At 49.9% G+C, this 16,968-nt stretch overlaps 2 protein-coding genes across 5 annotated transcripts in view; one reads left to right on the forward strand and one right to left on the reverse strand.

The window, feature by feature from the left end:
- Positions 1-16,968, forward strand: part of GINS4 (GINS complex subunit 4) — a 146,504-nt gene that overhangs the window by 31,158 nt on the left and 98,378 nt on the right. The gene's annotated exons all lie outside the window — the stretch shown is intronic.
- ZMAT4 (zinc finger matrin-type 4) overlaps positions 6,760-16,968 on the reverse strand; it is a 45,760-nt gene continuing 35,551 nt past the window's right edge. For 2 of the 4 annotated variants that reach the window (XM_040087931.2, XM_040087930.2), the window contains 2 exons: positions 11,541-11,637; positions 6,760-7,325 (listed from right to left, as the gene is read on the reverse strand). In XM_040087931.2, the coding sequence (XP_039943865.1) occupies positions 7,310-7,325; positions 11,541-11,637 (113 nt within the window). In that variant the 3' untranslated portion in view covers positions 6,760-7,309. Of the gene's footprint in view, positions 7,326-11,123; positions 11,455-11,540; positions 11,638-16,968 lie in introns of those variants that run through there. The other 2 variants (XM_040087928.1, XM_040087927.2) reach the window with 1 other exon arrangement.

Below are 16,968 nucleotides of genomic sequence, written 5' to 3' on the forward strand. Positions count from 1 at the left end.
AGAACCGGCTGCAAGGACAGTCTGAAACCTGCATGTTTGCCATTTAACATATTTCTCCTGCCAAGTGCATGTGCAGACAGACACAGACCTTTTCAGCTCATCATGTCACCTGCTTGTCACCCCAGGGTGACAGCGCAATACCTGACCCACAGCACTACCTGTGAACTGAGTTACTGCCACTGCAAGCCTGTAAATCTGTAAATCTGCTGCATCACTCTCACCTGGCTTGTCACACAAATCCCACCGGTTCAATCTCCTGCGGGCGATGACCAGCAGGGAGCCGGGCTGCAGGGCGCTGTGGATTGCTCCAGCTCAGCACTCCCACCCTACAGCCGGGTCCCGGCAGAGCAGGAGGCACCCACGGAACGGGCCAACCTGCAGCAGCCACGCCAGGTGAGCCAGGACCTGCTGTTCTGCCTGTGCTGCAGTAGGATTTCCCTAGCCATTCCCTAATTCCTCCCGAATTAACTCCAGGTGTTGTCACCGGCGCTCTCCTGATGAGCCCGAGGGCCTGGCTGCAGTTCTGTGGTGGTGACTTACAGTGAGAACACACAAGAAATACTCCAAACAGGAGTTTCCAGAGGGCAGATTCTCTGTCCTTCCAGCAAAAGCCCAGCAGAATTGCCTGTGCCAACTGGAGCTCCACGTGCCTGGCAGGCACTCTGTGCTGCCCATTCAGGGGGATAAGCCAGTAAATGAGCACTTCTTTGTGCAGTCGTCACCAAAGTGGCAACCCCTGAGAGTGCTGTGCTCTCACTCCTGAGTGAAAGCAGAGACTGACTTCACAAGGCCACCACACACAACAGTTCTGGCAGAGATTTCGGCTGATTTGGATTGTAAATACCATTGCAGCTCTAACAGCCACGTTAAGCACGCAAAATGGTTTTCCCAGTTTTAAAGCAGGAGCTGCTGGGGTGGCTCCTACGAGTGGTTTGTGCTCCATGCCTGAGTCACTTGTGCCCTGCGGGGTCACTGCTCGGTCTGGGGCACCCTGTGGTGGCTGCACTGACACTGACGCTGCACTCTCACCCAGCACAGCCGCTGTGCAGGGCAAGGAAAGCAGGGAGAGGAGGCCTGCTCTGCCCCTGCATCTACTGCAGCTGGCAGAAACTGCTCTGCAGCCCAGAGCATCTCTGCTAGACAACAGGAACAGGAATGTTGGGAGCTGGTGAGCAGGAGGCTACTGAGTGTCCCCAAAGTCTGCTATTTTTGGCTGAGGCACAGTTAAACACTAGCACAGATAGCACATAAAAACCAGCACATTTTGCACTCTGGATTCGTTCTCTGGCTAATGTTTTCTCCACACAAGGCACTCAAGCTAGTATGCAGGAGGCCAAGAAAAAAGAGAAGTCTGTGGGGAGAAGGCCCAGGAGATATTCAATCTCCCAGACTGACAGTCTGATCCACCTGCAGCCCTCAGGGGTGCCCTGCTGGGGTGAGGCTCAGCGGGGCACAGGAAGAGCCATCATCCACGCCGTGCCACAGGAATAACTCTTCCCAAGGGGCCAGATGACTTAACAAGCCTCGGGCCCTTCTCAGCAGGAAAGGGGAGGGACGGAGCAGCATCATCCCCAAGGGCACTGCTGGAGCCGCTGCCAGCTTATTGCTCAGCAGGAAGGAAACAGCAGTACCCTGGTGACACATTGAGGGGCAAAGGAGCCACAGAGCATCCCTCTGCAAACTACGTATTCTTTAACTGCGTGTTTAATTAAATAGAATGCTCGTGTTTTATATTGAACTCGCACAGCAGCTGATTATTTAAAACACATATATTGAAGCCCGCCAACAGGGAACGGCTCCAGAGCTGTTCTCCAGATTGACTTCCAAGAGAAAATCCTGCTTAATGTCTCTGAGGCCTTTCCAAATGCCCCTCCTGGGACAGGAGTCTGGTGTTGCTATGCAGAGAAATGGGTGTGAACCATTGGGTTTGAATTTAAAATATTACTTTATCACCACGAATACACTGAGGCTGGCAGAGGGGAGGCAGGGCCGGGGGGCTGTCAGCCACCGTGCTCTCAGCACTGAGGGTGATGGAGTATTTCCTGAGCTCCATCTGCTGTTCCCAGCACTGCTGTCCCCTCGCAGGGACACGCGGCCCTGGGCTCTGCTCTGGCCAGCCCTGTGCCCCAGAGCTGGCGCAGACCCAGGGGATTTGGGCTCCTGTCCTAACAGGAAACCTCAGAGAGGAGCAGGTGGGAGAGGAAAGACTGGTGTGACCCAAACAAGCATCCTGCTGTGCCAGAGCCTCTCTGAGGTGAACAGGGTTTGGCTGGGGAAAAAGAGATCCAACTGAAATAAATCCTGAAAAAAACCAAATTAATCCAACTATATAGCACAGTTTAAAATAATTTATTTTTAATATTCCTTTTGCAATGCATGTCTATGTTTGTGCTTGCTTTAGAACTGGCAGGGACAGAAATATCCTGTTCTCAGAACAGAAATCACCACGCTGGGCATTTTCAGGTACAAGTGCACGACGCTGAATGGCAACAGAGCGTTGAACAAGCCCCCAAACACAACCCTCAACGTGTGCAATTACAGCTGGCAACTGGCTGTTCCAGCTTTCTATCCAATGCAAAACAACAAATTTATTTCAGCCCCTGTGAAATTAGGTGATGATTGTAACACTATTTAAACCTCCCAAATTTGAAATAATAAATTAGGTTTATATTATTTAATTTTACAGGAACTACCTTTTCCCCCACACAAATTTCTTGCCATTATTATGTTAAATTGAAGCTGAATTTTTTTTCTACTCTAGATTTAGCTGTAAGCTTGTTGTTCCTGTTCTGGATCCAAAGAAGAATCTGTTGCCCTGAAGCCCATCTGGTCTCTGAATCTATTGGATACTCTAATTTCACTATAAACCTTATTATCCTATAACCTTAGATCCTCACTACTACAACACTGATACTAAATTACTCAGAGCTAACTATAAGGGTGAAATAACCACCTGAGCTGTGCCAGGGAGAGGCTGCAGATGGGGTATCTGGAGAGGAAAACAACCTTTGGGCACAAGAGCAGAGACTGATTTCACCTTCCTGTTTCCAGAGCTCGTAGTCACTTACTGTTGAGTGGCTGAGGACAAGAGAGCGGGGGGGGGGGAGAATTGTTTGGGTATTTTATAATTAGCTTTGCCTTTTTACTGATCCATTTTAATGCATTGCTGCACTACCCAACAAAATATCAGCATTAGACAGTGAGTCATGGTGGGAGCAATCGGGACAGCGCTCCCGTGCTTTAGAGGTGCATGATGTGAGCTGGACTCTGGCCAGACCTTGCCAAATTTGCAGCTGCCCGAACCTGCAGGAACAGCCAAAGGCATCGCCTGAGCAGCCTGTGCATTGTGCCACTGCTGGGGGAGGGATCCGCGGTGGCTCCTGTTCCAGCAGAGCCCTGCTCCTGGCAGCCCCAGCCAAAACGCCCGGCGGCACAAATTCTCCATCCCTGTGCTCCGCAAGGCCAAACACAAAGCAGCATCCTCGCAGCACCCCTGCAAGCGTCCCGCTCATCCCTGACTCTGCACCATCACGTTTTTGGCGCTAGCCAACACCTGTGGAGCCGTGAAAGGCTGGAACCCGGAGGGCAGTGCCGTGGCTCCTTACAGCATGTTAATTATTCTTCTGGATCAGCTGCCAAAAACGGCCCCCAGGGTGGGGCCACCTTTAGCCATTTTACAACTCAAAACCACTGAACAAGACTGTTGTATTTAGCTCGGAGCTGTCACAACAGGCACAAAATCCTGTCATAGTCTCTTGTTAAACGATCCTTGCTTTAAGGGGAAAGAAGAAGTTTAATGAATGCATCCATACGAGCCATTAAGAGCAAAATAAATGCAGAGATAAAGGAAGACAGAGACAAAGAATGGACAATCCTCAGACATGTTTTCTGCCAATGTCATTCTTTACATAATAGATGCAGTTTCTTTCTTTCCTCGGATGGGAAGATGGGCTTGACACCATCTCATCAACAGCAGCTGTAATAACAGCTCGTTGCTATTAACATGCAAATTGAAATGCACACACTGATTAAAAATACGTTAGACAAAGGCTTTTGTCAAAGACCCGCAAGTGGGCGACAGGGCTCAATTAGGGAGCAGTGGCCCCCTGCTTTGTTTTTCATAAAGTCTCACACTGGAGCCCAGTGCAGGAACTTAGCAGGAACACTGCAGGGTGAATGGACATTTGCACTCTCTCTTGAGCTCTCAAACGTTCAACCCCCAAGGTGGGTCCTGCTTGTCCCCAGCCACGGGGATTCCTCACAGCCTCTTGCTGTGGGAGCAGGCGGGCAGCTGCTCAGGTCAGTGTCCTCAGACAGGTGCAGGAAGATGCCAGCACAGCCCAGAGGAAGAATCAGACTTCCACATACCTAATTTGAAGATTATAGAAGGTGGTTTTAGAGGTCAGGACTTGCTAATTAAGTTGATGCAATAGGAACTTAACAAAGGAAGAACCACTTACGTACCAGGAGCGTTCTTCTCCCATGATTAATCTCTGTATGAAGCTGCATGTCTCAGGGCAGCGTCGTGTTACACCCTGTTGCCATAGAGCTGCACTGCCTCCACATAAGGAGCCAGATAAAACCACAAATTATTTGTGTTGAGCTGTGTCTGAGCATAAAACTCCACGGAAAGTCAGTGTCCCGCCCCTGAAACACAACCTGACACCAGAATCTGGAGAGCTGCATTAGTATGGGCTACAAACTCCTATGGAACACATCTAAAATGTCACAGTTTCAGTGCTGGCAGGCACGTTCGCAGCTGTCTCCCAGTGCCACCTGTATTCCAGTTAACACTGACTGTAAAGTGAGTCTGGGGAGAGACCCAACCAGACTGATGATAAATTATTGAGATTTACTTTCTTTACAGATTATGTTGCACAGAATTTTAAACCAGTAAAACATTCGGCCAGAACAGACAAAATCAAATTGTTACATATAGATGTTCTGCATGAAAAATGCTGAGTGTGTTTATGGCGTTTTTTAATGAAGAAAATATATGCAAATGTTTTCACCCTTCGGTTTAAAGTAACCTAGGGGGACGCAGTGGTTGTACTGAACCATTTTCAAAGCTCTCTAATACATCCTCTCACACATTTCAGCCTGGGGCCATTGGACCAGGCTTGACATCAGAGATCTGGCAGCACTTCCACAGGGATCACTGACTTACCATGAGGAGATTTGTCTTTTTATGTCTTGCTTTGAAAGCCTGATGAACTTAGGCAAAGCAAGAGATTAAAAGGATTTAGGGACCAAAGCCACATCGACTGGACCTGGACAATATTGGCAACAGATGGAAATCCTGCTCTGCTCTGTCACTCCAGGCAGAAGCTGGAGACACAGGGGTGTGATGGGGCACCTCACCTGCCTCCCACTCACCTGGGCCGGGCACTGTGGGCTGTGGGGTGGGCTGTGGGAATCCCATCAGCAGTGCTGACCCTCCTGCTCTGCAGTGCCACAACATCAACCCGAGAGCTGCGGGCGTGACACCAGCTCCAGGACACCCCAGGGAGAACAGCCAGCCCAGCACAGGCTGGGAGTGGAGGCTGGGTCCAACACAGCTCACTGCAGAGCTGTCTCCACACCTACCTGGGGAAAGAAATTGTGTTTGTGCTGTAATTAATTTGCTGCAATTAGCTTGTAGTGATTACTAGAGCACACAGATTTTTGGGTTTGTCTCCTGACAAAAACGCCTCTGCAGCACCCTGGCTGCTGCTTGGGGGAGGGTTCCTTTGGGGAAAGAAGGCTTGGAAAAGTCAGGCTTGAACCCACATGACTGATGTGCCCTATTTCTGTAAATCATTCTCTCTGTAAGGAGGCAGTTTAGCTTCAGGAACACTGGCGGCTTGTGTTATTACCCAAAACGCAATAAATGAAACCGCCCCACAGCTATGAAACCCAAGGAGATGTTTACTCATCTGTGAAAAACCCATTCTCCTCCACACATGAAAGGCATCGATGCAAGAGCACAAATTAATCACACACAGCTTCTGCGGGGGTCTAAGTGTCCCCACGGAGGGAAGGAGGTGATGCTGCAGCACACCCCACCCGTCACAGCACTGGAGGCTCGAGTTCAGCCCAGGGGGCTGAGGCTCCCGAGCAGCAGAGCTCTGGGCAGCCCCTGGGGTGCAGAACAGTGAAGGTCTCTCCTCCGACTCGGCTGCTTCTCTCTGCTCAGATGCACAACGCAGGCAGAGGGAAGGAGCTGCTGCACGGCAGAGCTGCATCGGGGCAGGGCTGCATCGGGGCAGAGCTGCATCGGGGCAGAGCTGCATCGGGGCAGGGCTGCATCGGGGCAGAGCTGCATCGGGGCAGGGCTGCATCGGGGCAGGGCTGCATCGGGGCAGGGCTGCATCGGGGCAGAGATGCATCGGGGCAGAGATGCATCGGGGCAGGGCTGCATCGGGGCAGGGCAACTCCGTGTCTCTGCTGCCTCCCTGCAGTGCACAGGTAACCAGCCTTACCTGGGATGGGATGGGATGGGATGGGATGGGATGGGATGGGATGGGATGGGATGGGATGGGATGGGATGGGATGGGGATGGGGATGGGGTGGGATGGGAATGGGGATGGGGTGGGATGGGGATGGCCAGCTCAGCCCCTGCCAAGGCTCTGGCCCCACCGTGCCTCTGCAGCTCCCGGGAATGGCCGCTGGGCACAGCAGCATCCGGCCTCGGGCTTGCAGCAAAATCAATAAAGCTTCTGTTGAGCCTGCAGGAATCCTACCAACAGGAAAAAGAACTCACACTTTCTTTACAGTGTTCTTTACTCATGGAACCATTTGTTTCTCTAGAGACAAAGAGGGAAGGAAGAAACTCATCCGTTACACAATCCCCACAATTCACTGCTGCTGCTCTGTAAGTGTTGACACAAACCATGCTGGAGAAGGTGAAGAGAGTGTGTTTATTTCTGATTGAAGACTGATTACATCACTATCATGGATAATGTAGTAGAATAACCTCATACTCTTGGGAGAAATCTAGGAATAAATATGAAAAAGTAAAATAGTTTTTTTCCACTGTCCCTGAAGATGACTGATGAGTAAGTGCTGTATTTACAGGATAGTTATCGTACTCTAGACTCTGTGCTGAATAAATATTGTCTTGAAAGGGTAAAAAAATCCATCGAAATATTTTAACTCACCACAAAATTAAAAAAAAAAAATCCATGTATTTGTCCAAAGTGAAGGTTAGTTACATGTTAATTATTGAATCCACATAGGATCACTGTCCAAGAAAGCCTCCTCTCCTGCTGGCCCGCTCCTCTCCACAGAAGCAGCGTTAGTGTCTGTCCTCTTCTCCACTGATGAGCTACTATTGGTTCTTCAGGCTGCAAGAGAGAAACGAAACCCAAGTCACACTCCATCCTGGTGTATTTTATGAAGTGAAACCACCACAGGAAATTGAAAAAAGTCTCCTTTCTTTAGGTCCTAAATTTGAATTTAAGAGCCCCACAAATTCTGCCCAACTGGCCTCCTCCAACCCAGCTGATGAGGAATTCCTCATTGCAAATGGTGTTGGCAAGCTCGGGTTTGTGCTGTGAGCAATTAACCCAGTGTTTGGTTTTACATAAAAATAATTAAGCTGTACACCCAACACCACAACACAGAGCCGTACAGGCTGTTCTGGGGCTTTCAAATTATGATCAAAACAGAAGATATCAGAGATATCTTTATTTTCACTTACATTAAAAGGGAAGGGAGACAAGTTAGATCTATAATGAGGGGAAGTATTACATTCTCTTTCTTCACAGGCAGTGTAATTATTCAGCTGCTCCCTTGAACTGAAACTATGACAAATTAAAATGCCTATCAATTCCATCTACCTTTTGTACCTATTCATCTTCTGGAGCTGTTCCTGCTCTAAAGGCTTCTTTCTGCATAAGCGACTATATATTACAGAAAGCACACAGAAATGTTACTATTACCGAGTGTTACTGCAGCCACCGAGGTAAGAACAAAAGCGTTTGGCTTGGGTGTAAAGTGCACAACTCATTTACTCTACTTTCAGAAATTTCCTGTAAATCTTCTCTCAGAGAACACCTTAATTCAGAGTGAGGATGTGTGGAAGGAGCCCAGACTTCTGGCACCAGGGACAGGGCTGGAAACACCCAGGAGAAACAGAAATAGCATTTGGCACCAAATGTGCCCCAGGTGGAGCCGGGCCAGGCAGCCCCACGTGTCGGCTGTGCCAGACACGCAGATCCTGGGACAGGCTTCAGCCACAACAGGCTGTCAATATTTGTTCACACCTTTTAAATAGATGGGAAAAGTGATGCAAACGAAACCATGGGAAAGGGTGACATTTCTCCAGGCATGATATTAACAATATTTTGATTAGCTCATTCCTGAATAGCCAAGCAGCTTATGTTGATAAATACCCTGTTCCAATTAGACATCTGTGTTCTCAGCCTGAAAAGAAAAAAGAAAAGAGGAAAGAGCCTGCCCAGGCCCAAGGCTGCTGCCTCTGCTCCTCAGCAGGACATCAACCGTCCGGGCTTCCACAGGGCACAGCCCAAAGTCAAGGCTAAGAGCAGTGCAGAGCCACCTCTCCTACCAGACGTGACCACTCTTAACCCCTCAGAATTCACTTTGACCGTTTAATTGGTTTTACCCCAATGATGGCTGCAGGATTGGATCCCCTCTCTGCAAAAATCCTGACATTAACCAGGAAGCCTGAGTCTGAAAGGGAAACCCTTACATGTATTAGCATCTATGAAAGTGTAAATGAGTGATTATAAAACCCTGGAATACATTTGTGAGCTCTAGATGTGGCAGTGAGGTCTGGCTGATCAAAGAGACAAAATGAAGGCGAGAAGACAAAATTCTTCTTTATGAAAGTGGGATCGTTGTCCCCACACAGTCAGACTCTTAATTACTTGGGCTGGATCTCAGCCTTCCGTGGCTGCCAGCCCGAGCAGTGGAGCTCAGCTCTCGGCTCTCACTCTCCAGCACCTTTACTGCAGCGTGTGACAGACCCACGGCTGGCCCAGGGGTGACACCTACCCCCAGCCTGGGTCTGGGCTCTCTGCTCTGCAAAAAGCTCCTCTGCTCCTTCCACCCAGAGGAGGTAGCTCACACCCAGATCCAGATCTGGGGTATCTTCCCTAAAGGCAGCAATTTTCTCCATCCTGTGGTGGTGACCCAGCCTGTTCCCAACCCCTCCCCAGGAGGTGTTTTTTCACAAGCCACAGGGCAACACTCTGCACAAGCATTGTTTTGACCCCAGACACTGAATATCCTCTGTCTCCTTTCACAGCTGTCTGGGACTATAATCCCTGTTGTTTGTTGCAAAACATTTTGAGCAGTGATTTTTTCATCTTCACAGTTTGCCTAAAGCAGAAGAGAGGGAGGTTTTGTTTCTGCCAGCCCATGGCGAGCAGTGAGGAGCGAGGCTGGCATCTGCCTCCCTCCCAGGCTCTCAGAAGTACGTTCACAACTGGGATTCTGGCTGCTGCTGCTGGTGCCCACAGGAAGGAGCTGTTGGTGCCCACCGTGGTTCAGCCGAAGCGGGCGCTGGCCCCTGCCCAGCGCTGCTTCTCTGTGCTCCACGGGGGGAGCAGGGAACGAGAGAGGAGATTAAAAAAAAAACCATCTATTTCTGGAAAGCAAGTCAAACAATGACTCAAGCATCTCTACACAGTTCATAAATCCCTAATTAAAGGTTTAGTGCTCCTCCCCGCTGCAGATGTTCCAGAGTCCATCCACATTCCAAAACTTGCTCTGTGCCAGCACGTGCCCACAGCCAGTGGCGTCATCACCCATCGGAGCCTGAGCCGAGCCCTGCACTCCCCACACATCCAAAGTGGCATTTAACCTTAATTTTCAAATTAAGCTCAAGTACCTGCACCCTGGAGAAAAAACTGGGAGCTGGCAGATATGTCTGCTTTGCATATGCACGGGCTGGGGGGATAAGCACCAGCTCAGTATTAGCTCCCTCTTCCTGCATCTTTTATTCAACACCAAAATACCAGCCAAGACACTTCCAGCTTCCTTCCTAAGCCTTATTTCCCCCTCTTTTGGCCAAACAAATGCAGTCAAAAGCACTTGGGAGCGCCCCTGAGGTCCCTATGAATGGTTCATCTCTCCTGGCCAGACCACCCAAGGCAGAGCAGCTGAGCTGAGGAGTACAAGATTTAAATCGTGAGCTGCAGGGAGCCCCAGGACCCCCAGCCCCCCGCGGGGCAGTGCCAGGGCCCTGGTCAACACAGCTGGCAAGCTCACGGTGTATGGTGGGTTATTTAAGGCAGCTCTAACTGGGGCTCTCAGCATGCTGCTCTCTGCAGAGCTCTCAAGAACAGTAATAAATACCACAGCACAGCTCATTCCTCATGAAAGTTCTTCTCTCCTGAACTCCTGAAGCAGCTTTCCAGGAAATTCATCTGCCTGGTATTTTTTGGGTGGTATCAGCTTCCATCCTGCAATCACTATTCCCTGTTTTGCTCTTTGTCCCAGAGCAAAATCCCTGTATCCCTTCAACCCTGCCCTCCACAAACTGCCCCTTTCTTCAGGTTCGTTTAGTCTTTAACTATATGAAGTATGACAGCTACATAAAATGTTTTGTTGCCTTGGCAACTGCAGTCCAGTGGCTTCAGCATGAGTTATGAGGCAGAGGACAGCCTTGACATTAACCAACAATAATGAGAATAGCAGAAACCAGTGGGGGAACACTGGTAGAGGAATGAGTAGGGGACAATCCTCACGGATCCTCTGAGCCCCCAGCACGGAGCACACCTGGGAGCCATGGTGCTGCAGTGACCCAGTGGGACATCACGGCTCTGGAAACTCGGCAAAGGACCAGGTCTGCATTTCCAAAGTCCCTTTCGTTGTACAGAAGAGGTAATTGCTTGGAAAAGCTAGAGAGACACAGAGGTAGCCCTGCCAAAGGGGAAGGGCTGGGTTTATCCTTTGCTGGCTTGAGCACCATGAGCCTTTACTAGTCACTGCTGGTTCTGCTCATCCTGCTCACTTTTCAGACTACCCTCCAAGCTACCTGAAGCACTTCAGGTATATCCCTTTATATTCCACTCCTGATCTGGACAGTTCCAAGTGATTCAGCCTGAAATGGTTCCCACAGCTCACATATAAGTGCATTAAGAGCAATTAGTTCATTAATCTAGTCTCTGGTATCATGTATCTCCATCACTTCATTTTAATAATTTGTAGTAATTGACAGAGCAGACTCCCCCCAGTTCTCATAGCTGGGTAATGCATAATCACTCTCAATCACAGCAAAAACTGTTTCACTGGGAAACACCTAACCCCCTTAGGCTCGTGGTGTCTCTTCTGAGGTTCCACACATGAAAGAAGCTGCGAACTCAGTATCATTGTCCACAAGCCAGTGGGACTCCAGCAAGTCCAGGTGGGTTCAGCCCTGCGTTCCTCGACCTCAGGTGCCTCTGGTAGCTGTGTTCTCCAGCAGGCAGAGCACAGCCCCCAGCGCTGCAGTGCTGACAGGAGCTGCAGAGCAGAGCAGAGTCACAGACTGCTCCAGCCGGGCAGACACGCGCTGACCGGAGCCCATGGAGAAGCACCGCGGTACTCACTTGGTCTGGTGCTTGGAGCCCTTCAGGTGTGCATGGTACTGCTCTATGGAGTTCAGGGTGACGTTGCAGATGTTGCAGGTGTAGCTGCGCTTCAGGCCTGTGAAGAATTAATTAACCCCGTGTTAATTAACCCTGGGCTCCGGCTGTGCCGCACTGTGGGGGTGAGGTAAACACTCTTGTGCCTGGGCTATAGACTCTTCAGAGTCAAAATGGCAGCTAGGAAGTACAAATAAGTGAAAATCACTGAAGAAAGGGAGAAAAAAATAATAATTAAAAAAAAGGCAGTAACCTATGCTCCAAGCAAACTTCTAGTTAATTAGAAGGTACTTGGATCCCACATTTCATTTTCAGTTTCACAGAAAATTCTCTTTACAGTGACCCATCTGTTCACCTTTCCAGGCTGGGGTATCCAAGCATTAGAGAAACCTAAAGGAGTATTTTTAGATCTGAGCAGAAGAAAGCCAGGTTCAAAGGCTAATCCCTCCTGAGAGTGTGGTGCATCTCTCCTGTGCCCTCCTCAGGCCATCATCACTGTGCTCATGCTAACAAGCCCTCGAGGAATCACTCATCCCTCTAGTTTTTGGCAGTGATCACAATTCAGAGCAATTCCCTGTTACTACATTCAACAGCCAGACCATTTAGGAACTCTCTTTACCCCAGAGGGATCCACTCTGGTTTATCCACCAAAGGGAACCAGCCAAGCACAGATGCTGGTCTCCAACAGCCCATACTGGGCAGCCTCTGGCTGAAGGTCAGGACTGCAGGGGCAGCAGGCAGCCACCCAAAGCCAAAGCAGGACCTCTTTCACCTCTTGGGTTGTCTCTTGTCTGCAGTACAGACTGTCCCCAGCAGAACTAAGGGCTCTGCTTAAAAACACTGGAGCCATGGGATTCCTAGCAGGGATTGCTGTGCTCCTTAGGAATAGTTCTGATGTTCCTTGTAATAGGCTCTTCTGGCTTTCTACAATATTATTTCTTTGCCAAAATTGTTAAAACAACTCCTTTAGAACAAATAACATGTGGCATTCTCAAATTTGATCAGTCCATGCTCATCATAATTAACTGCACAGGTAATGAACACACTGACTCCTCCCCAGCTGCACCTGCAGGCTCTCAGAAATTCCCGTCTTGTTCTGCACTCAAGACACCAGCTACACCAACAGCCTCACTTTTCTCAAACACTTCATAATATCTCTCACCCAGGAATCTGGCACAACATGAAAATCATCTTTAAATAATATTTTAAAATTATTCAGATGAGTGCTTGAAAACAGCAAGCCAGCAACTGCAAAGGTATTCAAGTAGTTTCTGTACTTCTATGTCACAATGTGGCACAGAACAAAAATCAATTTGCAAATGTGCATATAGATCTTGTCCTTACAGAATTTATTCTTGATGGAGTAGTGATGGTTTTACAGTCACGCCCTTTGTCCCTTGCTGGCAGCTCCTGTTTCCTTTATTACGCCAAAGGCATCGGAAGCCACAGGAATGTACCAGAATGCAGGTGAAGGAATGGGAAGGGCAGCGCGTGGCTGGCACGGTGTGTCAGCACATTGCAGCAGACGGAGAACCTGGACCCCACCAGGATCCCCACACAGCAGAGCGGGACCAGGGAACTAAGAAACGGGTAATACTTTAATTTAAGGTAATAAGGTTCTGCTGCTCAGCCAATTTAGCAGCAAGTTAACGGCAGCCTCAGTGAATCTTAATTACTGGTGTAGGTGGAAACGCCTTCAGCGAATGCAGCTCCTAACTGGGGAAGATGATTTTCCCCCTCAGCACGTCAAGGCTACTCACAGTGGTGAACCAGGGGGGACCCTGTTCCCCCTCCCTCTGTTCTGTGCAGGGAACTCAGTGCTGTTCCCTGATGCAGCTCTTCCCACAGGCTGGAACATGCAGCCACGGACTGGGCGGATTCCATGAACTGGGATGGAGATGGAGAGAGGAAACTAGCCTGAATGAACAGCAGGATGAGACCACAGGAAATAATCACTTCCAGGATATAAAAATTACCAGAATTTGACCTCACTGGATCTCATCAAAGCTGCTACTTGGCTGAAACTGGTTTCCTAAAACTCCCCAACCAGTGTGCTGAGGCTGAGCTCAGCCCTACAGGCCACGTGTGATGGGAAGGGGGTCCCAGCCTGAGCAGTCCATACTGGCAGCTGCTGGGCTCTGGCTGTATTCACATCCCCTTTTCCATCCTCAAGACACATCAGCGTTGCCTCCCCTGCAGCATGACATGCATTCATGTAAAATTGAATGTCCTCCTATCCCCATTAAATAAAATATTAACAAGTCAAGTTATTAATGTCATCCTGCATAAAATGCATTAAAACCCATTCCAGGGGAGTTCTTGTTAAACTGCTTCTTACTAACCACAAGTGACAGCAGAGAATGAGAAGTATTTATAAGGCATACAAAGAAATTACGAGCTGAGATGAAAAAGGAAACACAGCTCTTTACCTGATTCTGGAAGAAAGCATCTGCAGCACCACCAATTTACCTGAGAACACAAAGGCTCCAAGTGACATCACCTCCATATCCTTGTCCATCCCTACTGCAGAGGCTGCTGTGCCTTATTTTAGGGATTCAGAGCACCTGTTGCAGGGTTTGGCTCGGCCCCAGCACCAGGCAGAGCCCGTTACGAACCACCTGCCTGGGAGAGGGAACTGGAGAGCTGGGCCATGGGGGACACAGACACGAACTAAAACTGCTGAGACGTGACTTGGCCGAGGAAACCTGACATTCCTCCTCGGGTGCCTGGTGCAGGCTGGGGAGGGTGGGAGCTGTCAGATGGAGCCCCATCGCTGCCTCCAGCCGAGCTACGGCCACTCCGTGCTGCTCAACAGGCACAAGCTGTCAGAGCACAGCCTGCAGGCTGGGGCTTGGTGCCCACCAGGTTTTGTCTTCCCATGATCTGTGCCACGGTGCAGGGGCAGCCAGGGGAGGCAGCTCTGCAGGAAGAAAACTCCCAATTTCTTCCTCTTTCAGGGTACGTTCCCACGCTTCCCTGCCCAGCAGGGATTCCAGCCAGCCACAGAGCGGAGCGGGTCCCAAAGCAGCGCTGTGCCACAGCTGGAAAGCTGCACAGAACTGCTCTGAGAGTGGGCTGGACACTGCACTCTGTTCGGCCGAGGAAAAGGGATCTGTGTGCCCTGTGCTGCAGCTTTAACTCAACACGGACTGCAGAAACAATGCTCATTTCTCCTTGTTTGTTTTTCCTCTCCTCGTTCTTATTTCTGAGAAGAAAATGAGACTTCAAAATTGCAGGATGAGCACTTGGTGAGAAGAATCAATGTTTTTGTTTCCTATAAATATCTATTGTCCAAAAATATATCTCTATTCTTATTTCTCCAAATATACATTCATATTTATCAATAAATATTTTATTACAGCCATTATCAAAACATCAAAGGCTGCTGAAATGTTGTACTTCAACTGACACTGCCTGTTCCAGGCTCACACAATGCATCAAATGTTCATCTCCCACACTAGTCAAAATAGAATTAATATTTAAGCTGTGACGGGAGAAGCCACCAGGGATGCAGGAAGGAGATGACTTTGCAATCCAGGGAAAACTGAGGCAGCAAAGACAGTGTGGAGCAGGGAGGGGACGGGGATGTTGTCCCCACCACAGCCGTGTCCTTGGAGGCAGACTGAGGTTACCTGCCACGGTGGGGCTGTTTGCTCAGGCACAGCTGGAAATCATTCTGTGCTGGCCATTGCAGAGACTGCTTCCAACACCCGTAAAGAGCTGCTCTGGTCTTGCAGCTAAAGGCATCCAGGAGAGCACAGACACAGATGGACAGATGCTCACGACCTAGTTAGAAAAACTGAAGAAGTTTTCCCAGCTTGGCGGGCTCAGGGACAGCGTCCTTGGCTCCCTGGGCCTGACTGCACCTCGTCGGTGCTGTGGAGCACTGGGCACTGCGGACTGAATGCCTGAAACAGCACCCTGAAGTGTCCAAGCAGAGGATCACACCTGTTCCCCTATTCTAGGCACACAAACAGCCTGGGCACAGCTCTGCTGTCCCCTCTCCTGTCATCCACAACACTGGCAGGACCACACTGGAGCCAGTGCAAACCCCAGCCACGCACAGCACCACCGTGAAGGTAAAAACCAGCAGCTGAGGAGGCTGTGAAGGCCTCCAATTTCAGCTCTCCCAGGAGCTAAATGAATAAAACACTTCTCAATTGATTTATTTACAGGTAATGACATCCTCAGCCACTCCTGAGCTTGGCACAGGTCAAAGAACTGAGTGCTTCCATGTTGTTGCCCCAGGTTTTATTCCCACATATTTCCAGCAGCGGACAGTGACTCAGCCACCATGAATCATTGATGGCACCGTGAGTCACACTAGGTAGCACAGGACGATCAAGATAACCATTACAAGGTTTATGGGAGATCAAGAAATGCACAATATACTGTACAGCCATTGGTATCTAAAGAAAAATTATTTAATTGAGCAAGGAAGGAAACACCAGGTGTATCTAAAACATTATTGCAAAGCCTGGCTGGCAAACCAAAGCTCTCCCACATAGCTCTGAATCAAACTTGTCCTTCTCCCTCAGCTGCCTCAGTCAGGTCCCTGTGTGCACATTGTGCTGTCCAGATTCAGTCCTGGACATCCCCAGCTGACACAAACTGCACCTCTCATCACAAGCTCAGGAGGTCTGAGGATGCTGCGGGGCTCCAGCTGCTGACACTGCTGGCCTGGCTGTGGCCCTGCTCTGCTCGAGGGGGGCTCCAGAGGGGTGCAAGCCCAGGGCACAGTTCCCACAGGGACCCCGCATGTGCCAGAGCCCCTCCCTGTGGGCCCACCATGGATGGACTGACAGACAGATGAAGAAAACCTGCTCTCCCTTCAGCAGGAACACAAAAAGCTTGTGTTTAACATCCCTGTGGCAAATGCTCAGCTCCTGTTGCTGCTGCTGCCCCAGGGCCATCGCAGCATTTTACAAACACTAGTTAAATCATGGAAGACAGCTGTCCCGCTCTCCATCAGGGAGTGCTCTGCCTCCAGAAACATCCTCCTGTCTGCCCCTCTCCGTGGGGCTGAGCTGTAACTGAGCTGTGCTCTCCTCTCCAGGGACAGGACACACTGGAGCACAGGTGTGCACTAATGGAAAGGGCTATTTTAGGAGGAGGCAAAAGAGGGACCTAGGAAACAATCTTGAAAGGACGCTGCTAAAGCTGCAGGCTGACATTCCGGAGCAGGGGATTTTTATACAAAACTGGGAACCTTGTGAAGCAGTAACAGCACCTCGGGCTCCCTGCACCACCGGTGCCTGCAGCAGGCAGGGGACACCAGATCCCACGGGGAGCAGGTCCCTGCTCTCCCTGTGCGGGTCCCTGCTCTCCATATGTGGGTCTCTGCTCTCCGTGAGCGGGTCCCTGCTCTCCGTGAGCAGGTCCCTGCTCCCTG

Source organism: Hirundo rustica, chromosome 28 (assembly GCF_015227805.2).
Source record: "Hirundo rustica isolate bHirRus1 chromosome 28, bHirRus1.pri.v3, whole genome shotgun sequence".
NCBI lineage: Eukaryota > Metazoa > Chordata > Aves > Passeriformes > Hirundinidae > Hirundo > Hirundo rustica.